The 22,673-nt window shown below is 43.6% G+C and overlaps 1 protein-coding gene across 1 annotated transcript in view; it reads left to right on the forward strand.

Moving 5' to 3' along the window:
* Positions 1 to 644: 644 nt before the first annotated feature.
* HACD3 (3-hydroxyacyl-CoA dehydratase 3) overlaps positions 645 to 22,673 on the forward strand; it is a 32,023-nt gene continuing 9,994 nt past the window's right edge. The window contains 7 exon segments of the mRNA XM_028507782.2: positions 645 to 947; positions 12,196 to 12,238; positions 14,275 to 14,348; positions 15,546 to 15,710; positions 17,390 to 17,441; positions 19,846 to 19,893; positions 19,896 to 19,955. Of these exon segments, the coding sequence (XP_028363583.1) occupies positions 861 to 947; positions 12,196 to 12,238; positions 14,275 to 14,348; positions 15,546 to 15,710; positions 17,390 to 17,441; positions 19,846 to 19,893; positions 19,896 to 19,955 (529 nt within the window). The 5' untranslated portion in view covers positions 645 to 860.

The raw sequence follows: 22,673 nt of genomic DNA on the forward strand, positions 1-22,673 counted from the left end.
GAATATTTCCATCAGTGCTCTAAGTCTCTGACCTTTACTCTTAACTGTCCCCTCTGAGCTCACTCTTCCACCTCTTCCTACGCCACTTCCCTTATAACCATCATCATCCTTATTGTCTGTAATCACCTGAGTCTTTGTTTTTTTTTTTAAACTTCATAAATGCAACAAGTACTTGTTGAGAACCTACTATGAAGTGTGCCAGATATGATATTAGGATGCTCGGGTAAATTTGAATTTTTTTATTGTTGACACTATTATGGTCGTCTCCCACCTGTGTCTTTGAATAGACTGAGGGCTCCAGTTGTGAGGAACTGTTTCTTACGGTTTTATCGATAGCTCTTGGGCTTTGCAGCCCAGGCAGTAAGTAGGCGGTCAGTAAATGTTTAATTACTAAGTGACAGATGGGAGAGATCTTCCAGATACACCAGTTTCAAGTTCTTTTCCCATACCGACCGGTTCCTCTGAAGTCTCCGCGTTTCTGGTTTTTAAGCTTGCTTATAGGTATCGCCCCAAAGAGCTGAGCGAAGCGCTGTGCACCTGCTGGGATTGCGACTTTCCAGGCTACCGCAGCCAGCTGGGTGGTCCTACGCTCTTGGGCCCCGCCCCTTGCCGCCTACGCCTCGCCCCGCCCCGCCCCGCCCTCACGCGGCTCTCGCTAAGTCCCTGATCCCGCGCCGCCACCGCCGGCTTGTCACTGCGCAAGTGCGGCGGGAGAGCGTGGGGCGTCTTGAGGCTGCGGGCTGCGGACCCTTAGGAACGCGGGGGTTTGCGGCCTGTGTCCCCGCAGTCTCCAGCCGCGCACTTCCAGAGGCAGCAAGGCGTAGCGAGTAGATTCTCCCTGCGCCCTGGGCTGTGTGGCCATGGAGAATCAGGTGCTGACGCCGCACGTCTACTGGGCTCAGCGACACCGAGAGCTGTATCTGCGCGTGGAGCTGAGTGACGTGCAGGTAAAGGCCGGGTCCCGGCGGCGGGACCAGCGCAGGGTCGGGGGCTCCCAGGACTCACCGGGACCAACCCGGATCCCCTGGTCCTTTGTCCGGGTGCCTGCAGGAGAGCCTGCTGTGCGCCGACGGGGTCTGGGACGGGGTGTACTCACGGCGCCCAGAGTCGAGTAGGAGCTAGCCCTTGTCGAGGAGAACCCGCAGGCCCGAGCCACGACCCCTGAGGACAACAAGTACCTTCGGGTGCTGCGTGAGTCTCGCGGGGGCTTCGGAGTCTGCCCTGGGCCTCTTCTTTGTTCGGAGTCTTCGGCCTGATGGAGCCGGAGCCCGGTCCTGGAGGCCTGGCGGTCAGAGTTGGGGTTTGCCGAGGCCGTAGCAGGCGCAGGATGAACTCATGGGGTGCAGTGTGACAGTGGCTTGCTGGACCGTGGTTAGAGGTCTAGCACTGGTCTGACAGGTCTAAACGGTCCCTTCCGACCTCAGGAGGCCTGCCACTGCCTCAGAGGGGCCACACCCACCCACTCCCCCCTCAACCGTTCAGTAATGCAAATCATTCTTGTTCATTTTCAAATTCACAGGACCTCGAAGAAATGGGCTTTACCCCTTATTCCGAAGCTTGTGAGCTCAGGTTTGCTGAGTTGCATAGAGAACTTAAAAATTATCTTAATTACATTGAGCATTTATGTTTGATCTCATTGGCTCCCTCTGTGAGCAAGCTGAGGCCTCCGCAGTGGTGGAGAGCTCTGGACTGGAGTACTCCCCTATTTCTGTCCAAACCGTCCAGGATTCCAGTCTTTGAGGAACTGGAGTTTTCGATCTGGAATGTTCTTTCTACAGTCATCCTTAGTCCCTACTCTCCTTGACATCCACGGTACTTTGCAACCTCCTTCATTCTACTTACACTCTCTGAATTTATGTCTGGACCTGTCAGGCATATTGTCTTGCACAGCGTAGGTGCACTTTGAGTGTGGACTTGAATTTGTTGAATTTAATCTTTACATGTGGAATATAAACCTGTTTTCCCATTGAAAGATAAAAGACACTACTGGCCAGAATGCCTTTAAGCAGGCTGTCTCATTGCACAGTGTGTCATTTAATATATTAAACCAGGCTGAATTATACTTTTGCCTATGAGATCGAATTAGTGTTTTGTGTTGCCTGTCTCTTCTCTGCCTCAGGGTGTGTTAATAAAAAACAGAGAATACAAAAATTTTGTAGGCAGGGGCCAAAGCCTCCATCTAGAGAGGGCGTTTTTTTAGCAATTGATAAGGAAAGTCTGGTGTGTTAGGACAATCTCTCTCTCTTTAAGTGTTTAGCACTATGTGGACTAGCGATTTTCAACCTGTGTGCCGCAAGGATTTTAAACATGTAATATCTGACTATTTAATTGGGCACTGACCTCTTTTCCCTTAGATTATAAAGAAAATGACAATAGACAACATAGCAAACAATATCTGTCCAGTGTGAACGAATCAAAATTATACCTATTTTTTGGTCAGATCAGCAAAAAATAGAATATATATTTTGGTGTGTCACAGGATTTTGGTAATTAGTTTATGTGTGCCACGAGATGAAAAAGGTTGAAAATCACTGATGTATACCAATTAAACAAACTTAGACTCTGCCCTCTCTACATGTCTGTCACGGGATAAGGATGCAATATTCTGGGTACTTTTGAAGCTACAAACAGAAAAGTTGTTTTTAGGGGGGAAAGAAGTGGTGGTGGTGGGAAGAAGTGGAAGTTAGTTGGACAAATGAAAGAATGCATTATACTGACATTTTTTCCTAAGAGATTTAACCTTTACTTAGGAAACATGACCACATGTCAATCCTATTTGGTATATTTAAAAATATAAATTTATATGTTTAAAATATAGTTAAAGTAAAGAAATGTAAAGGTGAAGGAAAATGGAGTTTTCTTGTGGAGAGGGAAATCCATTTTTTAACTTTTGGGAAAAAAATTAATCTTTTTTTCTGCAATTGAGTTTCCCCCCCCCCCCCCATATTATTTCCTATGTGTAACTCTGAGGCATCCATTTCAGCTACCATTATTTTAAAAGCAACAAATTCATACCATTCTTAAAAGAAATTTACCACATGTGAGATACTGCAGTTACAAAGATGAGTTAGACAGATTCAGATTTCTAAAGGCTTACTATCTAGAAGGAAGTATAGTATATACCAACAAAACATTTTGTGCATGAGTATGTTTATTGATAAAATTAGACTTGAATATTGACCCAGGTTCCTGGTGTTAAAAGGAATTTGTTCCTTTTGTTTTGTTTAGTTAGAGATGACTTCCAGAAATAAAGTGAATTCTTGTCAAACTGAGATTGGGAGAAATTTCCAGAGAGAGAAAGGCATAGATTTAGGTAATCTGACTTGTACCATGTGAATGCCCTGCAGCCAAGGACTGCCAGGAGCACACCATTTAAACAAATTGGGTTTATTACCTTTTCAGCAAGGAAAGGCATGGAGAACTATAGGGTGTTTAAAAAGGGTATTTGAAAGAACTGTTGTAGGATGTGGACTTCGGTGATTCAGGGATGGTCTAAGGGAGCAGGATTTGCTTTATATGCTGTTATGAAATGGAGGCAATTCTATGGTTGGTCATCTGAATAAATCTTATCTACAGGGAAGAGATTAGCACAAGAATAAAACTTTTCATGATTGGTAGGGAAGTAGAGTGGAAGGAATGGTGTCTGGTACCTTATGGGTGATATAGTGGCCATATTTCTGTCTGTGCTTACACAAAATTATGAAACGGCCTGTGTCTCATTTTCTCAAGGTTTCAGAATAACCTTGTCTCAGGCTGGTATTCTCTGAGATTGTTTATGTCCAGTAGGAGAACAATATGCTTTAGCAGTGAGTGCCAAGCCACCTTTTGAATGTCAGGGCTGCTTTTTATTTTATTATTAAAAACTTTTTTTTAAATTTTACTGGTCTGTGTAGGACCTGTGAAACTGGTGGTAACTGCCTCAGGATGAAGCAATTCATGTATTCGGTCAGTGGAAACATTTGTGGAATACCTTCTCTTGTCTCTCATTCTGCTAGGTGCCGGGTTGTTGGACAGCTTTCCGTTGCCCCCTGCTCTGTAGCTTATGTGTGAGTTTTAGCATTGAATTCCAGTTTGGGGGCATCAGCTTTGCTTCCCTCCCTTTCTGAGACAGATAACTTTGTTTAAAAATGCAACTTACAGAAACTCACATCTCTGTTTATTCTGTCTTTGGAGGGTTAGTGGCTGATGAGAAACCATGCTGATGTGAGGAGAAATGAATGGTGCACAATAAAGATATCAACAGCTGCCTTGTCTGTGTTTGAGGTGAGCGGCAGCGAAGAGGCTAGCTGGGATCCGGGGGCTAGGACAAGGTTAATTTCAGAGTGGAGTTTATTTTCCAGATAAGCATAATGGGCAGATTTGTGTCAGCAAACATAGTTGGTAAAGCATTTGTTCCCTTATCAGGGCTTTTGTTTGTTTGTTCTGGTGGTGTGTGGACAAAGTGCATAGCCCTGAGACAGCTCTTGTCCTTATCCAGCAGAGCCTGGTGCAAAGAGTGGTAACTGAAGACGTTAGGCGGGGTCCTTGCTCGTCTTCTTACTATCTGGTGGCCATGGATAATTCACTTAACCTTTATGGACCTTGGCCTCTTCATCCAAATAAGTGGGAATAATAACACCTAATTAACAGGATTGTTTTGAGGTTTGAATTGGATATTGGATTTGGAAGTGCTTTGCGAATTCTGGTGTACTCTTCAAGTGTAAGGGATTATTCTTGTGATGTTAAACCTTAAATGAGAGAAATACAAAGAGCAATAGAACAGAATAAATCTTCTATTAGAAGATTTATCCATAGATGTAAACTTACCGTATGACAGTGTGGCTTTTCAAATGAATATGGGAAAGGATGAGCCATTCAGGAAATTGTATTGGGGCAATTGGTAATCCAAATGGCAAAAAGATAAAATAAGATTGCCTACATACAAAGCAGTCAATTCCAGTTAGGTTAATAACCTAAACGCATAAAGCAAGTGAAACTAATGAAAGAAAACACAGGAGACTGGATGGTATTGGAACAGGGAAGAATGCGTTAATCAAGACACAGAAAACAAAAACCTTGAAAAAGATTGACAAATTTAAGACACGCTTGAAGCAGATATTGTGGCACTAATTATAACTAGTACTTGATGAGTACTAATTACTCATCTAATGAGTAACTAGTACTTGAATATGTAGAGACCTACCTACGGATCAATAAGAAAAAGACGTATTAGCCAATAGAAAAAAGGGTAAATAACAAAAGCAGTTTAGAGTAAAAGGAAACAGGAATGGCTAATAAACTTGGCCTCACTTATAATGAGGGACGTTTAAATGCAAATGATAGGACATTACTTCTCACATTAGATTGTGAAAAATGAAAAGTCTAACATTACCAGCTATTGGCAAGGATGTTCAACAACGGGACGTTTCTGTGCAGTTGGCGGTGGGAGTGCTAACTGGTGCAGCTGGTTTGGAGAGCAGTTCGGCACCATGTAGTCAAGCTCAGCATGTGCATATCCTTATGACTTCGTTTTGCTCTTTAGAGAAGCTCTTCCATTCATGTACAAGGAGACAGAGTGTTCATTGCAACAAAAAGAATTTTTTTTCAGAGAGGGGAAGGAAGGGAGAAAGAGGAAGAGAAACATCCAAGTGGGAGAGCAACATTGAGTGGTTGCCTCTCGGCACGCCCCCAACGGGGGACCTGGCTGGATACAGAACCGGTGGTGACCTTTACGTTTGTAGGCTGGTGCTCAACCTACTGAGCCCCACCAGCCAGGGTTGCAGCAAAAAGTTTCAAAGCCATCTTGATTCTTATCAACAGGAGAATGGATAGGTTGTGGTGTATTAACAATGGCACACTGTTGCAACAGCTAAAATAAATGAAACAGAACAGCTCATATCTAGAACGATAAAGCTCAGAAATATAAACTAGAAAGCAAATTGAAGAATTCTATTATAGATACTATGAAACCATGTGTGTCGCATGTAACATAAAACTTTGTGTAATAAAGAATGCCCAACACGTTGTAAGTGAATGAAGAGCTATGGCTGGGGTGATAAGCTCCAGTTTTGGAATGGTGGGTACCCGTGGGATGGGTGTGTCTGAGAGAAAGCGAGGGCAGTGGGATTGGGGAATTGTGAAATTGTGCCCGTATCTGTTTCATTTCTTTGGGGGAAAAACCTGATGCAGGTAAAGCAAAATGCTGATAGATGATAGGTGCAGTGGTGCTTGCTCAGCTTTTCTGTGTGACCAATTGCCTGAAATATTTTATAACAAAAATTAAATAAGCCTAAGCTGTTCAGAACCACAGTGCAAGAACACTCATAAAGCAGTTAAGTCATCAAATGATTGGATCTCTGTTGAGTCCCCACGATGGTACAGGCACAGTGCCAGGTACCAGGGAGTTCAGCGAGTCTCACACTCACTTTGTAAGTCTTTTCTGCATAAATGTTAATCACACATGCCAGCAAAGATAAATACTAACGATTTGAACTAGAAAGGAAACCACTGTCTAAAGAGTTAGGTAGCAGATAGTTCATGGGATTCTTGTTCTGTCTGAAATTGTGAAAATGGAGTGAATTGACTTAATTTCATTTTATTAAATAGTAATTGAGGCATTAGGGATTCAGAGATTAGTAAGACACAGTCCCTACCATCAGAGAACTCAATTCTAGAGGAGCAGATAAAGCAATGAACAGTAATTACAGCACAGTGTGATAAGTATTATAGTAAAAGTGAAGACAAGGTAGTAAGAATGCTATTAATTTTGATGTTGGAAGTGAGTAGGTGGGAAGAGCAATTAACATTTTGTTAGTGTAGGTAGCTAGATATTAACAAAGGAAGGAAGCAAAGGGAATCAGACATTATTATGTACAATAAACTAGGGAGCTGCAGCTTCACAACTCCCCAGGGTACTACAGCATTTCCCCCCACCTTCCTGCCAAGTGGATTAACAACGGAAAGACTGGCTTTCCAATCTCCCCAGGGTACAACTGGTCCACTGGCCCACATGGTGAGTTGGGGGGAGGAATAAAACAGTAAAGGGGAAATTCCTCTGCTGGGCACATGCCTGGTAGAAGCCACAATGGTGCAGGGGGAGGTCCTTCTACTTTGAGGCTTGCGCAGTAGGAGCCAAAGTGGTGACCATAGAGGCCTGTCTGTGCAGCCTATGAAAAGGATTGGTAAGGGACCCACAACACCCCTCTACCCCAAGGTCTAGGATATGGTTTCGTTAGGGGGAGGACCCAACAGCAGCCCTCAAAGGATTGGGAAGTTGATTGGTTAGTTTAAAAGAGTGCCTGGTCCTTCCCAAGCCCAAGATAATATAATCAGCTTAATAAAGGCAAGATCTCTCCCTCCCTCTCTCTCTGTCTCCCCCTCCCCTCCCTTCCCATATGTATTGGTTCGTAGGCTCATGCATTGTCTCTCCATAGCAGCCATGTGGGCCTAGCAACCTCCTGCGGCCCGGCAGCTGGGCAGACTCCAAGTGCAGGCTTCAAGCGCTGGCCAGAGTGCAGCCGGGAACAGAGACTTGCATCAGCCAGACAGGAACAAAGGCTGCACTGGACTAAGCTTTGGCATGGAACAAAATTTCTGGACACTGGCCCTGTTTCTGGGCCTGATGAAGACAAGGCAGGACTTTTTCCATGGTGGGATAGACAGAGATGAGACACTGGGAACCTGGGGGCAGCTTTCCATTTCTGTTCCAATACACCTCACCACTGCACCTCATTCTCTTGTGTGTGAGTCTCCCAAATGCTTTTCTTGCGACTGCAAAAGGACCCCATGCCCACTGGCAACAATTTGATCTGGACTTTGAAAGGTGAATAGAGATGGGAGCTTAGAAGAGCATTCTAGTCAGAGGGGAAAAAAGCAACCATGACGTGAGTGCTTACTAGATGCCAGACTGTATGTGTTATTATAGTTGTCACAACGATCTTGTGAAATAAGGGGGTTTATTGTTTCTCTAAAAAATGATGACAGTTGCCATGGATTTGAAAGGGAACGAAGGGAATAAGTATGATACGACTAGGATTTGTACCAAGTCCATTTGACTTCAGACACCTTTTACTCTTTCCTTATTCACTTCTCTTTTCATAAGCAAAAGCACAATTAAACTTCTAGTAAAACATGGGCTAAGTTGAGCAAATCAGCTTTTCTGCTAAAAATAACTAGAAGTGTTCAATATAAATCTAAAAATCATCATGGAGTCAACAAATTAGAAAATAAAGTGGGAACTCACAGAGGTAGGCTGAATTCTGAAATTGTTTTTGCCATGAGAACATTTACTCAACTGCATGAACTTGAACTTTGGTTTCGACAGCCTGACAGAGTGCAGGGGGCAGAAGTAAGATCCAGTCCCACCAGAGATGCACTGTGTAATAGGAAACCCTTCTTTCCCCACTAACTGTACTTCAGAGGGCCACGCACCTGTAGAAGAAGGGGGAATTAGAGGTAAAACCACACCACCTTCCTACCCCCATATACACCGGCACTGAACAAAGTAGCGGAAAAGGTCCTCCAGGACTTAAAACTGTTAGTTGGCTCTCAAAAGATTCTGCAGCCCAGATTTACACAACTTTGGAGACCCAAAAACCCTCAAGCCATGAATTTAGTTGAAAGTAGTCTAAACTGATAGGGCGTCTAGGTGCCTGGCAGACGAAAATGCAGATCCTTGTGCTGTAGCCACGTTGATTGATCAGATAAGAGTCCTAAGCAAACATGTGTTTTTAGAGCTGACAAGGTATGGGAAGTTTATAATGATTGAAGTTTCAATTCACCAGGATGGCATAACAATATTAAACTTATATATAACTAGTAACATGGCCTCTATAATATGGAAATTAACAGAAGTACAAGGAGAAATAGACAAGTTTAAAATAGTGTGATTTTTCAGTAATTGATAGAATAAGACAAAATTCCATAAAAACAGATTACATGAACAAATAATTATCAGTAAACCCAATAAGTATATATAGAACATCCCATCTAATAATTCCAAAATATGCATTCTTTTTAAGTTTACTCAGAACATCACAGAATTTTACTATATACTGCTTCCTCAAGCAAGTATCCAGATATGAAAGGATTCAAATCATACAGAGCATTAATGTTCTTTGACCACTGTGTACTTGAGGTAGAAATTAATAACATAACTAGAAAATCCTGTGTTTGGCAGTTAAGAAACACTTCTCAGTACCCATGTTTCAGGGAAAAAATCAATGGTGGAAATCAGAAAATATTTTAGAGTGAGTGATGAAGCAACTACTACATTCAGAGCTTGAGGGATGCAGCCAAAGTAGGAGTTGGCAGGAAATTTATATTTTTAAATGGTTATATTTACATTATTAATTAAAAGAAAAGAATGAAGCCTGAAGGTTAATGGTCTCTGAGTCAGTTTCAAGAAGTTAGAAAAAAAGGCAAATTCTCTCAAAGTTGGAGGAAATAAAAAGCAGAAAGTTCTTGAAAAAACAATGAAAACCTCTTGATAAGATTAAGACAAACCATATCAGTAATGAAAAAGACTTAACCATAGAAGCTAGAAACACTACAAAGCAAAGAGAATACAGAATTTATGTCAGATAAAATGGATAAATTCCTAGAAAGTAAAGATGGTTTCTACCAAAGAGATGGAAAACCTAAATAGCACAATGACAAATTAATCAGTAGTAAAAAACATCTTCCCACAAAAGGAAATTCCCAGGTTTGAATGGCTTCACAATTGACTCTACCAAACATTTATAGAAGTAATTTTGTTAGTTATCTATTGCTGCATAACAAATCGCCCCAAAATGTAGTGGTTTAAAACAACAACAGTCAGTTATCATCTCCTGGTTTCTGTGGGTCCCTCAAGAAGGACAGGGTGGTGGTGGCTCAGGATCTCTCCGCGCCGGCTGTAGTCAGAGGTGCGTCGTGTGACAGCCCGGGATGCTCACCTCAAGGCTGTCTCCCTCACCTTGGCGGCAGATTGACGTCCACAAGTTAGTTTTCCAGGTGGGCCTCCACACAGGTCTGCTTGAGTCTCCTCATGGCGTGGGCCCAGAGCGAACGGTCCAAGGGGCCTGGATGGAAGCTTCAGTGACTTACGACCTGCCCTCAGAAGTCACACTGTTGTCTCCACTGTGTTTTGTCAGTTACTCAGATTACATCTGACGTCAGTTAGGAGAAGGGGACTACACGGGGTGTAAATACCAGGGGCCGAGGCTCACTGAGGGGTCGTCTTGAAGGCTGACTGCCCCCCAGACTTGTACTTACATTTCCAGCGGGGGCCGGGGGAGAGGAAAAGTAGAGATAGAGAGACAGAGAGAGGTAACACTCTCTAATTCATGAGGCAGATAAAGAAAGAGAGTATAGGCCAATCGTTCTTATAAATGTAGGTGTTAATTTTTTAATCCTCATCCCAGGGGATTTTTATTATTGCTTTGTTAGAGAGGGAGGGAGGGAGAGAGATTCTTCGATGTGAGAGAGAAACATCGATTGGTTGCCTCCTGTATGTGCCAGGACCAGGCATCAAACCCGCAACCTAGGTATGTGCCCTGACGGGAAATTGAACCCGTAACCTTTCGGTTATAGGCTGATGCTCCAACCAACTGAGCCACACTGGCCAGGGCAAAATGTTAGTTTTTTGTTGCTTCAGGGTCTCATTCCAATTTTGAACTTGTTTCTGGCATAAGCATTTTTAACTGAAATACCCTCCACTGCCACCACCTTCAGAGGAGCTGAACCCGAAATGCCCAGTGCCCTGCTGGGTAGGAGCTGCCCTTCTTGCTGACTTGGCATCTGAGGTCTGGCTCCTAAAAGTGCTGAGTGCACTCCGGGACCTGTGCTGTGGCTAGCCCCTCAGGCCTTGGTTGCACACATTTGTCTGTCCGAGGAGAGTAAACTGGGCCTCCAACCTCCACGTTTCCTTCCACATGAATTAGGGTATGGGAGACGGAGTTGGGGAAGAAGTGACCTAGGTAGGGAACTTACTTCCAAGACATCCCAGAACTCCAGCTTTCACAATAATATTGACATCAAAACCCTGTTTCCCCGTGCTGAGGAACCGTATCCCTGGAAGTGTAGCCTTTTTTGATTTGGTTCCCTAATTCCCACTTCCTGCCACAGAGATCACCTAGATTATTACCCTCTTTGGGTGAGCTTCTCAGCCCAAAATCTACACGCCCACTGGGGAGGGTCTCACCGTAAAGCTTGGCTCCAATGCTCCCCAAAGCCCAAGTCCTTGTTATTTCCCTTTTCCGAACGCGCTTGGCTCTGAATAGAACATGCCGGCCCCCACCGCAGGGTGGTATGCTCCGTCTCCAGCCTGTCGTCTGTCCTGTTGGTTTCCTTTGACGTGTGATGGAGCTCAGAGAGCGGAGCCTACAGGAGATTTAAATGAACTAATTATGGCACTGAAAACATGCTGCTTTTCTTTCTTACTCACTTTGAGCTGGGAGGTAGGAGGTGAGTTGTTTCTCATCCACTGGACAAAGAGTTAAGTAGTTTGACTTTAAATTATTCTGCTAAATTTAATGCTCTGGGAACAAAGAAATGAACAATTTAGAGAATTTCAGTCTTTTTTAGTCTTCCTTTGGATGGAGGTTGAGTGTGGAGCCTGAGGTTAAGGCACTGCATGTTTCGTTTTCATCCACAGCCCTTCCCTCTGCCTGCTGGAGTTAATTTGTTCTTCATGTTGGAACACAGGTCTTACGTTTGGTGCAGCTTTCCCCACCCATTCTGTTCCCATTGTGCGTGTGGACTGAACTGTAACACTTAGTGCTGGTTACAACTCTTTTGGTCTTGAGTGTATGTTATTTGATGCTATTTGATGTCTTCTCACTGGAAATGACTCATCTGTTCCACTAGATTCCCTGCCTCCACGGCTCAGGGACTGAGTCTTAGAGATCTGTGTATTTCCCTATAACACCCCTCCCCCGCACCTTGCACTGTTTGCAGTTATCAGAATGGATTGGCTTAGTGTCTGATGCTTCTGCACCGTTAGAGCAGTTCAGGGCCCTTCTTGAAGTAGGCTACGATCTCAGATGGGTGCAGATAGACAGAGAGAAATCCTACACACAGATGTGAGTAAATGACTAAATGTATGTTCTGGGGGCGGCACAGGTTAGGAGGTTGAGTCCCCAAGGGGGAAGGATAGAGGGAAGTAAGCCCCTGGTTTTATTTCCATTTTTCTCCTCATTAAAATCCCCTTCTCGCATCCTTGGTCTCTTTTCACAGAATCCTGCCATCAGCATCACTGAAAATGTACTGCATTTCAAAGGTCAGTATCCGGGCAGATGCTCCCAGCCCCCTACACAGTTGAAGAAGCATAGTGGTGGTTTCTTTTTATTTTTATGTATTTGTCTTATTCATTTTCTATTTATGCATACCTCTCTGATACTCTTGGGGTAAACTAGATTGTTTTGAAATACGTGGTTAAAAAAGTCAAAGAATTTGTTTAAAATCCTGCTCTCCCCTTGGAGAGACAGTAGATATAGCAAAAAAGAATCCTGGGCTAGAAATAAGGAGTTCTGTCTTTTAGCTCTTGTTCTGCTACTACCTCAGACAACTTTTTGACTTCTCTGGACCTATGAATATAAAATAGGGTGTTGGGTTTAAGCTGTGTTTCTCAAACTTGAGGACCCACAGACATTTGAGATTATGTCCTCAGCGTCCTCCAGGGTTACAGCCCCAGGTTGAGACACATGTTAGGAGTTAAATATGGTCACTTAAAGTGATACTTGGCTTCATCGAAGCTGCAAACAGATGCAGACATGGCCACTGAACTTGTGTGGTAGTGCTTGCTTATAAGGTGGCTATCTAGATCAAGGCCCTGACTGCTGGGCTGTAGTCCGTGGCTGTTAGGAGCTGGACCCGTATGGCAGGTGAGGGGCGAGGCGAGTGAAGCTGCACTCTCATTACTGTGTGAGATTTGCCTCTTGTCCTCCCGCCCCCTGGGAAAAATTGTCTTCCTTCAAATTGGTCCCCGGTGCCAAAAAGGTTGGGAGCCGCTGATCTAAATGATTTTTTTTGAAAGCATATAATGAAATTAAAAAAAAACACACAGAAATTTTCTCAATGAGTCTGTGTGGCTCCCTGATATTACACTTACAGACCAGTTTGAGAAAGCTTACTCTAGGTGACATGTAAAGCTTTTCCAGCTGACGGTCTTGATTCTGTGAATCTGCCTCCCTCTCCTGTCTCCTCAGTTCATCAGCACACTTGGTGCTTTGCCTCAGGGTAGGTCTGGATTCATTGTTAACCCAACGGGTGTGATTCTCCTTATTCTCTTTGTACTAGTGTCTTGGAATGTCATTGCTAAGTGACTGGGGTTATGGAACATTGACTAATTTCTGTTTTACATGAGATTCCATCTGCCTTAATGTACTCACCTGATTTTTGTATCTACTTTTCAAGATGAGAGCAGTGGTGGCAGCAGCTCAGGTATTTTATTTTTTATTTTATTTTATTTTGTTTTGTTTTATTATTTTTAGGAGTTACACATTTGAAAGGAAGTCAGAGTGATGAAAGTGTATCTTGCCACTCGGAGCTCATAGACTATCCTATTTTCAGGAATTTATGGTCTTAGGGGACGACAGCTACCTGCAGCAAATATCAGGCAGGTTTTACTGCGTGTGGCTAGATGAGGGAAGAGAGCCGAACTGACAGACAAGTCAGTCGGAGGGGCAGGGTGTCCGCAGGCACCGGCACTGGGCACGGCTTGCTTGGGGGAGGGAGCCCTGTCAGGGCCCAGGGACGGCGGAATGGCCAACCCCAGCCCTTTGCTCCCACTGCCATTTGTCCTTAGGAATGAGCTGAGAAGATTGTTCATCTCCTTTTTGTTGCATTTGGGATGTGCTAAGGGAGAAGTCAGCATCTCCATTTTCTCCCCCTGGTTGGGAGGTGTTAGGTCCAGAGTCTTTGAGACAATCCAGCATTTCTGTATCCTGCAACTGCCCTTAACCTGCTTCTTCTCTGCTTTGGACTCAGTACCAAAGTAAATGTTAGACTTATATCTATGTGATACCTCGGGCCATGCTTTCAGTATTCTTTTTCCTGCCTGTTATTTGCATTGGGTGTCGCCAGGGCCATGTGGAAGATTGAGTAAACATCCTGGAACTGACCGTCAGAAGGACAAATGGAGATCAGTGTTTGTCCAGCTTCCCCTTAGCTGGCTGTGGAGTAGCTCTTCTCACAGGTGCTCACCCATTCCGGCAGGACCTGTTCATATTTGCATACTTGTGAAAGAGCTGCAGGGAGCTTTTGGATGGCCTTTTCTGCTGAGCTTTGCAGTAACCCGAGTTTCTTTCCTTATAGCTCAGGGACATGGCGCCAAAGGAGACAACGTCTATGAGTTTTACCTGGAGTTCTTAGAACTTGTGAAGCCAGAGGTATGTTCTTCCCTTCCTATTTTAGGAAACAAACATTAGCCCTTTAGTGAAATGGGGAGCAGGGGTGGTAGGAAAGAAGACAAAAACCAAAGGAAAATGTAATTCTTTCATTTGGAACATGTTTTAGCTGTAAAGCGATGTGGAAGTCCTCTGCCACTTATTAGCAGTTTGCACAAGTCCCTTCACTTCCTTGACTTCCAGTTTCCTCATGTGTTAAATGAAAGATTGGGTTAGTGATCCCTAGGGTGTTTTCCAGCTCTGATACTCAGTTTTTTCAGCGATGACAGAGAGGAGTGTGGCACCTGTGGAGAGCAGAGCTACACAGGGCAGGTGAAGCCGAGCCAGGGGGCTGCTTTCATTAGAAATCAGAAAAGGCTGAGACAGTTGATCTTTAGAAAGAATGCTGAACATACACTGCAGTTTCCTGTCTCTCAGAGCTTGAGGAAGCTTCTGGAATAGGAGGGGAGAGAATCTAACACACGGCGTAGGTCGGTTTCTGGAATTACACTCTGATTTCTGCGCACATTGACCTCTGTTTGCAGGGGGTTTCAGTTGTTTTGGTTGTTTCAATAGTCAGCCGTTGTTCAAGCGGTGGAGAACTTGTCAGGGGTCTTGCTTTGGAGGCAAAGGGAGAGGCCATGGAGAAGAATAATGAACTGGAACAGCCTCTAAGAATTTGAGTTTAGCTTGGGAAGACTCCCTAGGCCGACTGTTGTGAAAAAGTCATATCTTCTCTGGGGCAGGTCTGGCCCTGATCAGACCTTTCTAAAACAAGGACTGTCTGTGCCAGGGACCACCGATCGTTTGAATTCAGTTGTCCTTATGGGAGGAAAGGTGAGGATGCCCTTGACAGTGATTGGATGTAGTGTCTTGCATGTCGTAGATCTGGCAGGAGATTCGTCTAGTTTCATCTGGGATGACCAGGACCATCTGCCTTTCTCATCTCGATCTCCTCCTGTGTCATTCATTGGCAGAATCAGAAAGACAGTGATGTTCTTCCCAGATATTCCCTGTACCAGTCCTTGGTCTGGACTCCAGATGTTCTCTTGGTGTCAGGACTAGTAGGAACAGAGAAGGAAGGGGAGTAAGCCCACCCTGCCGCTTCTTTGTGTACTCACACTGGCTTGGGACAGTTTCAGGGGCAGGACTGGGGGGTGGGAAGGAGAAGGCATCCTCACATTCTCATTTCTCTCTCAGCCTGTTTACAAACTGACCCAGAGGCAGGTAAACATTACGGTACAGAAGAAGGTGAGTCAGTGGTGGGAGCGGCTCACCAAGCAGGAGAAGCGTCCACTATTTCTGGCCCCCGACTTTGACCGCTGGCTGGACGAGTCTGATGCGGAAATGGAGCTCAGAGCCAAGGTCAGTAAGCACCCCGGGATCTGGACAGAAATCATGAGGAACTCGAGTTATTTCAGCCACCTCAGATACTTATCAGGATCTGATAGAATTAATAACAGAGTTATAAATTCAGTTAATGACCTGGTGACGTGGTCATCCGTTTTATACACTGAACCTCCAAGGGATTTGTTTGGTTTTTCCTCCCCCGTGATTAGACTTGGGTGATTGGTTTGGGGGGAGGAAGACTTGAGAGGTGTCATTCGTACATGCCATGTCACGGTACGTTCTGTGACGTGTCACTGTTGATACTGGCCTTGCTCGTGTGGCTGAGGTAGTGTGTGTCAGGTTTCTTCACTGTGACGCCACTCCCCCCTTTCCATACTGCACTCTTCGGGGGACGTCACTATGCACTGCCCACGCTCGAGGCGTGGGGAGTTATGCTTCCCATTCAGGGTGGAGTATCTGCACACTCTATTAGGAATTATTCTGCATTCGAGATTATTCTCTCCCATTTATTTAGTCATTTAAAAAATACCAGTGTGGACATGAATATTTATTTTATAGTTTGGTTATAATTCCATACTATGTTATTTATTTTGTTGCTCAGATTGTTCCAGCTTTGGCCATTAGAACTCTTTCAGCTGGCTCTCACGTCCCTTTGACAAAGCTCAAGGCTCCATCATTTAGGGGCTCGTTCCCCCTCTCGCCCTCCTGTCCTCCCTCCCTCCTGCTCCACTTCCACTCCTCCTTAATTTCTGGCAGTATGAACTGCTCCAGGCTTATTTTGTATATTCTCTGCTCCAGTCCTAGAATCAGCCATTTTTCAAGGAACTCTGTTTTTTTTTAAGATTTTTAAAAAAGATTTTATTTATTTATTTTTAGAGAGGGAAGGGAGGGAGAAAGAGAGAGAGAGAGACAGAAACATCAATATGTGGTTGCTGTGGGCCGTGGCCTGCAGCCCAGGCATGTGCCCTGACTGGGAATCGAACCTGTGATGCTTTGGTTCGCAGCCTACGCTCAATCCACTGAGCTACGCCAGCCAGGGAACTCTGTTCTTTTATTAGGGAAAAACGGTAGTGGAAACCGAGATCTGGGCTCAGGTATGCTTACTGCTACGAGGTACTGCCCTCGCGGCTGGGCCCTCGCGGCTGGGCCCTCGCAGCTGACAGAACGACGAGCTGTGTGTGTGCATACCAGCGGTGCCCAGCCATATGTCATAAATGTTTCTACGTGCAACCATCTATATATTAACCATCTATATATATTAATATGAGCTCATACTGAGGTGGAGACATGATTTTGGATTCTGGAAAAATTATTCCAAAAATCTAGGGGTGTTAAAAAATAAAATAAAAATCTGCTTTCTGCCTTAAATTTCTGTTTTGTTCCTATGGCAGTGACAATTCTGGATGTCTTTCCAGCTCTAAGATTTCAAGCTTACCCGCTTTGTAGATGGAAGCCAGCTGATCGGCCTAGTCTGTGAGCCTTCAATGGGCGTTCTGTGATGCTAACACTACTTAGGTAGTTAGGAGGAGTCAGGCATTTTGACTCCACGAACTAAGACATTTTCCCAAAGAAGCATGAAGGCAGCTGGAGGAGGTAGCTTTCAGGGGGTCAGATCACTTCTCCAGCATGTGGACTTTGGCAAGCATCTGGAAGTTCTAACTTGTGTTCTTGGAAAACTTTTGTCCAAATTCTAGGAAGAAGAACACCTGAATAAACTCAGAATTGAAAGCGAAGGCTCCCCTGAAAGTAAGTTGCCTGCGCTGCTGTGGTAGTTACCAGTTAACTTGTGGCAGAGGTGGGTGTGGGTGAGTGTGATGTGGTAGGAGAGCTGATGCGGTGTAGGTGAGTCGATGGGCAAGCCTCAGTGTCCAGGGCTTACACTGTGCACACCCACGTTAGAAGCCCTACTTTTATTGTTTCCCTAGGGTTCGGAGCCTAACATCATCTGAGAATACCAGGTTGGTGTAGCAGTGCGGCAGAACCTTCATCTCTTGGACTAGCCTAGTGTTAGGGGGCAGCATGTGTGTGCTGCATGGACATGGGAAAATATCACCTAGGACCATGGCTCTCCTCCCTCCAGCCTGGTGTTTTTCTCCCACCCAAAATCTTAAGGATTGTGACACAGATAGGTGTGATTGTCAGCCTTAACAAATCCATTGCTATTTCTGTCTGTCCAGCCACTTATAAACAAGAATTTCTGTAAGTGTATTATCTTCTGGGTGACACAGATTACCTTTGACAGCTAGCCATTGAACTCTTGCTGCAGCGCAAGCATTGTGCTGGTCCCCTGAGTGTGGAGCCGATGAATTTGTCCTAACACCTGCGCTCTGAGAGCTTACATTCGAGGGAGGGCTGTGAAAGCCTGTAAGTTAACACTAATGCTGAAAAACAATAAAAGACGGCTCCTCATTTGTTCATACTCTTTCAGGTTCTAGTGGTGCTTATTCGGCCTGCCATAAATGGGGAAGTGGGCAGTTGCGGAGCAGTGGTTTTCAGACTTTGTTTCAGGATGCCCCAGCAGTGCCCAGAGATGCTTCAGACGCGTAGGCCAACTGAGCAGTTGGACTTTAGTCACAGCAACTCTGCTTTTGTGTTTTACATATTGGTGTTGTCAATCAAGTTTCCCTTGAAAAGGAGGTTTCATTGCTCTCTAAACAGATATGAATAGCTACTAATTTAGAGAAATATTTCTTAGAAAAATAAAGGAGGGGAAACAGTGGAGGTAAAGAATAACAACATGAAAGTCCACCTAAAATTTATCTATTTATCTTTTGTATTATATTTCTTTGTTTTTGGAGAGAGGGGAAAGGAGGGAGAAAGAGAGGGAGAGAAATGTCAATGTGTGGTTGTCTCTTGCACACCCCCTACTAGGGATCTGGCCCACAATCCAGGCATGTGCCCTGACTGGGAATTGAACCAGTGACCCTTTGGTTCGCAGGCCTGCACTCAATCCATTGAGCTATATCAGCTAGGGTGCCATCTGACATTTAAATTAATTTTTGGTTTCAGAGGGATAAACTTAAAAAAAATGCTTATATGTGGATTTTTAGGTTGTTAGATAAAGCTTTAATTGTTTTATCTAAATTCATAAATTTTCCTGATGAAAGAAGTTCTTTAGGATAGGGAAGTATAATAAACCTTTATAGTTTTAAAGAAAAAAATTAGTGAAATGTTAAAAGTCTGGCTTTTTGGCCCCTTAGAATAAGACTGATTTTGCTAGCACACCACTATTCAGTGTGTTTATCTGAGCATCGGCCGAGTGTGAAAGCAGTGTGTGGTGTAGAGGTGTATCTGTGGCAGCAGGGTCTGAACCCCATAGCTCTTGTCTTAAGAATGATCCTTTCCTGTATCCTTCCCCTTTGACTCAACCATGACTTTAAGTTCCTCATTCCTTCTCTCACTCTCATCAGCCGAGTCTTCACAAACCTTAGGCTGAAGACAAAATGAATGTCCCTTATTCTCTTGCCTTTCAGTTTGTAATTTTCCTCCTTTAGTATATCCTCATCCTACCCATCTCCAAAGCCCAGATCAGAGACTTGCCAGATTCCCACTTCCCCCAGCCTAATGTCATTTCCTCACCTTGAAATTTCACAAGACATTACCTGTCACTCTATCTTGTATTATGGGTTTTAGATTATAAGTCTTTGAATCCAGTAGTGCTCCTTCAGAACTTGGACATTGTAGGTGTTCAATTAATGCTTGTTGAGTGATATATGATCGAATATCAGAATTCTTTCATTATTCTTTCTCTCTCTGACCTGGTTTGTCCTGTATGACCTTAAAAATTCCAGAGAAGTAACTGTAGATTATATTAACCTGACAGGACCTGAGTAGCTTTCCCCCACTACCTTAATTGCCTCCTAAGATATATTCTCCTTTTGGGATTTATGTCTGTATACTTATCCCTCAAGGCTCTAAGGGGAAAGACCACTGAAAACATGCCTTGGAGTACAGTGTTCCTCATAATTTTTCCTTATCTGTGGGACCAGGAGCCAGACTGGTGCAGACTGGGGCCAGGTCTTGATGTGGGATCTTGGGGCACCCAAGTAGGAAAGGGGTGGAGTGACAGACACCACTGTGTCCTGCACACCCCTCTCCTGCTGTGACTGTGACTCCTGATTGTAACATGCTGCCTTGCTTCGCTTTTCAGCTCTTGTAAGCTTGAAGAAAGGGTACCTGTTCATGTATAATCTTGTGCAGTCTTGGGATACTCCTGGATGTTTGTCAACATGACTGTGCGGTTCTTAATCTTCGGAAAAGGCAAGTACCCAATTTAACGCTAGTTTTCGTTTTTTAGTAGATTGGCCCACTGCTCGTCAAAGCTGATACCTCTCTGCCTTTGGAGTTAGTAATAACCCCCCGTATTTGCGTAGCTCTTCATGCTCTTCATTGTACTTTCACACCTGTTACTTCCCATGGCCACGGAAATAGGCGGGCTGATCTCCGGTCTGTTTCACAGGTGAGGAAATGGGTGTAGAGATGGCCAAGAAATGGTCTGTGTCCACACAGCCCACCAGGGACATATCTTGGGCTAGCATCCCTTTCTCTATTCACTAACTGAGCATTTATTTATTTATTATTTATTTATTTAAAGACCTTATTCATTATCTTTACAGAGAGAAAGAGAGGGAGAGAAACATCAATGTGTGGTTGCTTCTCACACCCCCCACCCCACCCACTGGGGACCTGGCCTACAACCCAGACACGTGCCCTGACTGGGAACTGAACTGGTGACCCTTCAGTTCACATGCTAGTGCTCAGTCCACTGAGCCACAACCAGCCAGTGCAGGACTCTGACTCTTCTTCCTCATACTGTATACAAAAATAAATTCCGCCAAAGGATTTAAGAATTATGAAAAGTTTAACCATAATAGGAGATACAAATAAATGTTATAAAAATCTCATGTGGAAGATTAGGCTTTTCTAAGAAGTGTTGGAAGAATCATTAAAGGAAAATGTCAATATATTGTGACTATAATAAAAGTATTTAAGTTCCGTATAATCTAAAAACACCCCAGCCAAGAGAGCATTAAAGATTAAAAGTATTTTTGAAGTTAGCAGTGGGGGATGAGGGTTGGTGGAAAATTGCAACAACTACCAGAAGGAAGGGTTGATTTCTTTACGTAAAGAGAACTTGCACAATTGATTTAAAAATGTGAAACTGCCCTGGCTGGTGTGGCTCAGTGGATGAGTGCCGGCCTGCGAACTGAAAGGTCTCTGGTTCACTTCCCAGTCAGGCACATGCCTGGGTTGTGGGCTGGGTTCCCAGTTGGGGATGTGTGAGAGGCAACCATACACGATGTTTCTCTCCCCTCTTTCTTCCTCCTTCCCCTATCTAAAAGTAAAGAAATAAAGTCTTTAAAAAATGTGAAAACTCCACCAAATAGCTCAATAAACAAAATTATCTATAGGAAATTCATAAGAGGAAATAAAACTAATTTAATATATTGAAAAAATATTTAACTCAGTAATGATGAAGAAAATAAAAAATAAAATGAGGCATTTTTGTTATCAATTTTGCAAAGTTAAAAAAGATACCTAAGTCAGTAGGACATATGTTAAAATAGTCACACCAGTGGCTACTGTGAGGGTACAGCTCTTGGGAAATCATTTGGCAGAGTCTAGAACCTTAACTGTTTATGTCCTTGAACCTGGTAATCTCATTTCTGGAACCATCTTCTAAAGAAAGAATTGAAACTACACGAGCAGCTTTTTAAAAAGATAGACATTATGGCATTATTTATATAATAACAAAGTAGAAGCTACCTAAATGTCCACTGAGGGACTGATTTGGAGTATTCTGTCAGTGGCATGTTGTCAAACACATAAAGCATTTAAAGAGTTTGTTGGAACACAGAAGAATACTGATGATAGGCTAAAGAAGTAACATACACATTTGTTCTTCCAGTTTGCTCACACCTGGCAAAAAGGAGAAAATGAACCAATACATGTAAAAGGAAATGCACCATTTCAAATGGTTTGTGTGGAATTAATATTTTTTCCTGTATTTTGTGAAATAAATATGAGGAAAAACATAAGTATAGTGGAAAATATAAACTATTTAAAGAGAGGGAAAAAATTCTGTGGACTGTTTTATTCTTCACTCCTAAGTTTTTCCATCCTAGGTTTGTAGGAGGTGAATTGTAGTTAGCTCTAGAATCATTTGAAAGACATGCACGTTTTTTCCAGCCTTCTTAACACCTTGAAATTATGCAAATCACAGTTTAAACCTACGCCGCCGCCGTTAGACTGATTCTGTGTGTTGTCACGCAAGCCTGCTGGGTGTTAGGTGGTGCAGCCCAAAAGCTGCCAAGTTGTCTGGGTCACGTGTTGAAAGTAAGCTGCCCGGATTTGTAATTGCTGTTTTGGCTCAGAGCCCCTTCCTAACCACCTACTGGAGTGGAGCTGCTGGTTTAATTCTTCTCTTATCAGTCCTCAGAGAGTGGTTGGGGCTTGGTACCCAGGGTCACAGTTTGACCTTAGCAGTTTTCTCCTTTTGAATAAAGGATGTTGCCAAATGGCAGATTCGACACATGTACTTGTTTTCTCATATAAACATGTATTTGCTGAACTTCGTATGCGAAGGAAAAAGCAGCAGACTCTTGGGTTTATATAGAAACTCTTGTTTGAGCTTGTTTAGGTCTCTATTAAGTAATACCTTTTTATTAATTTTGAATTTTTTCCTAACTATAAAATGTGTTACAGAAAAAAATCAGAAAATAAAGACTTAAAACAAAAAACTCTACCATAATCACAACTCTGAGAGCAACAGATTCTTGGTCCCTGGCGTCTTTCCCACGTAACTAACTTCCCTGAGAACAGTTCCTAAAGTGGAATTGTGAGATTGGAGGACAGATTTTTTTTAAGGGTTTTGGTGTATACTGCCCAGGGAGAGTATGTGCTACTACCACAATTTAAATCCATGTTCCATTCACATATGAGTGCCTTCTCCTAGTTTCAAATTTTTTTTTCAAATCA

This window comes from Phyllostomus discolor, chromosome 1 (assembly GCF_004126475.2).
Source record: "Phyllostomus discolor isolate MPI-MPIP mPhyDis1 chromosome 1, mPhyDis1.pri.v3, whole genome shotgun sequence".
Lineage (NCBI taxonomy): Eukaryota > Metazoa > Chordata > Mammalia > Chiroptera > Phyllostomidae > Phyllostomus > Phyllostomus discolor.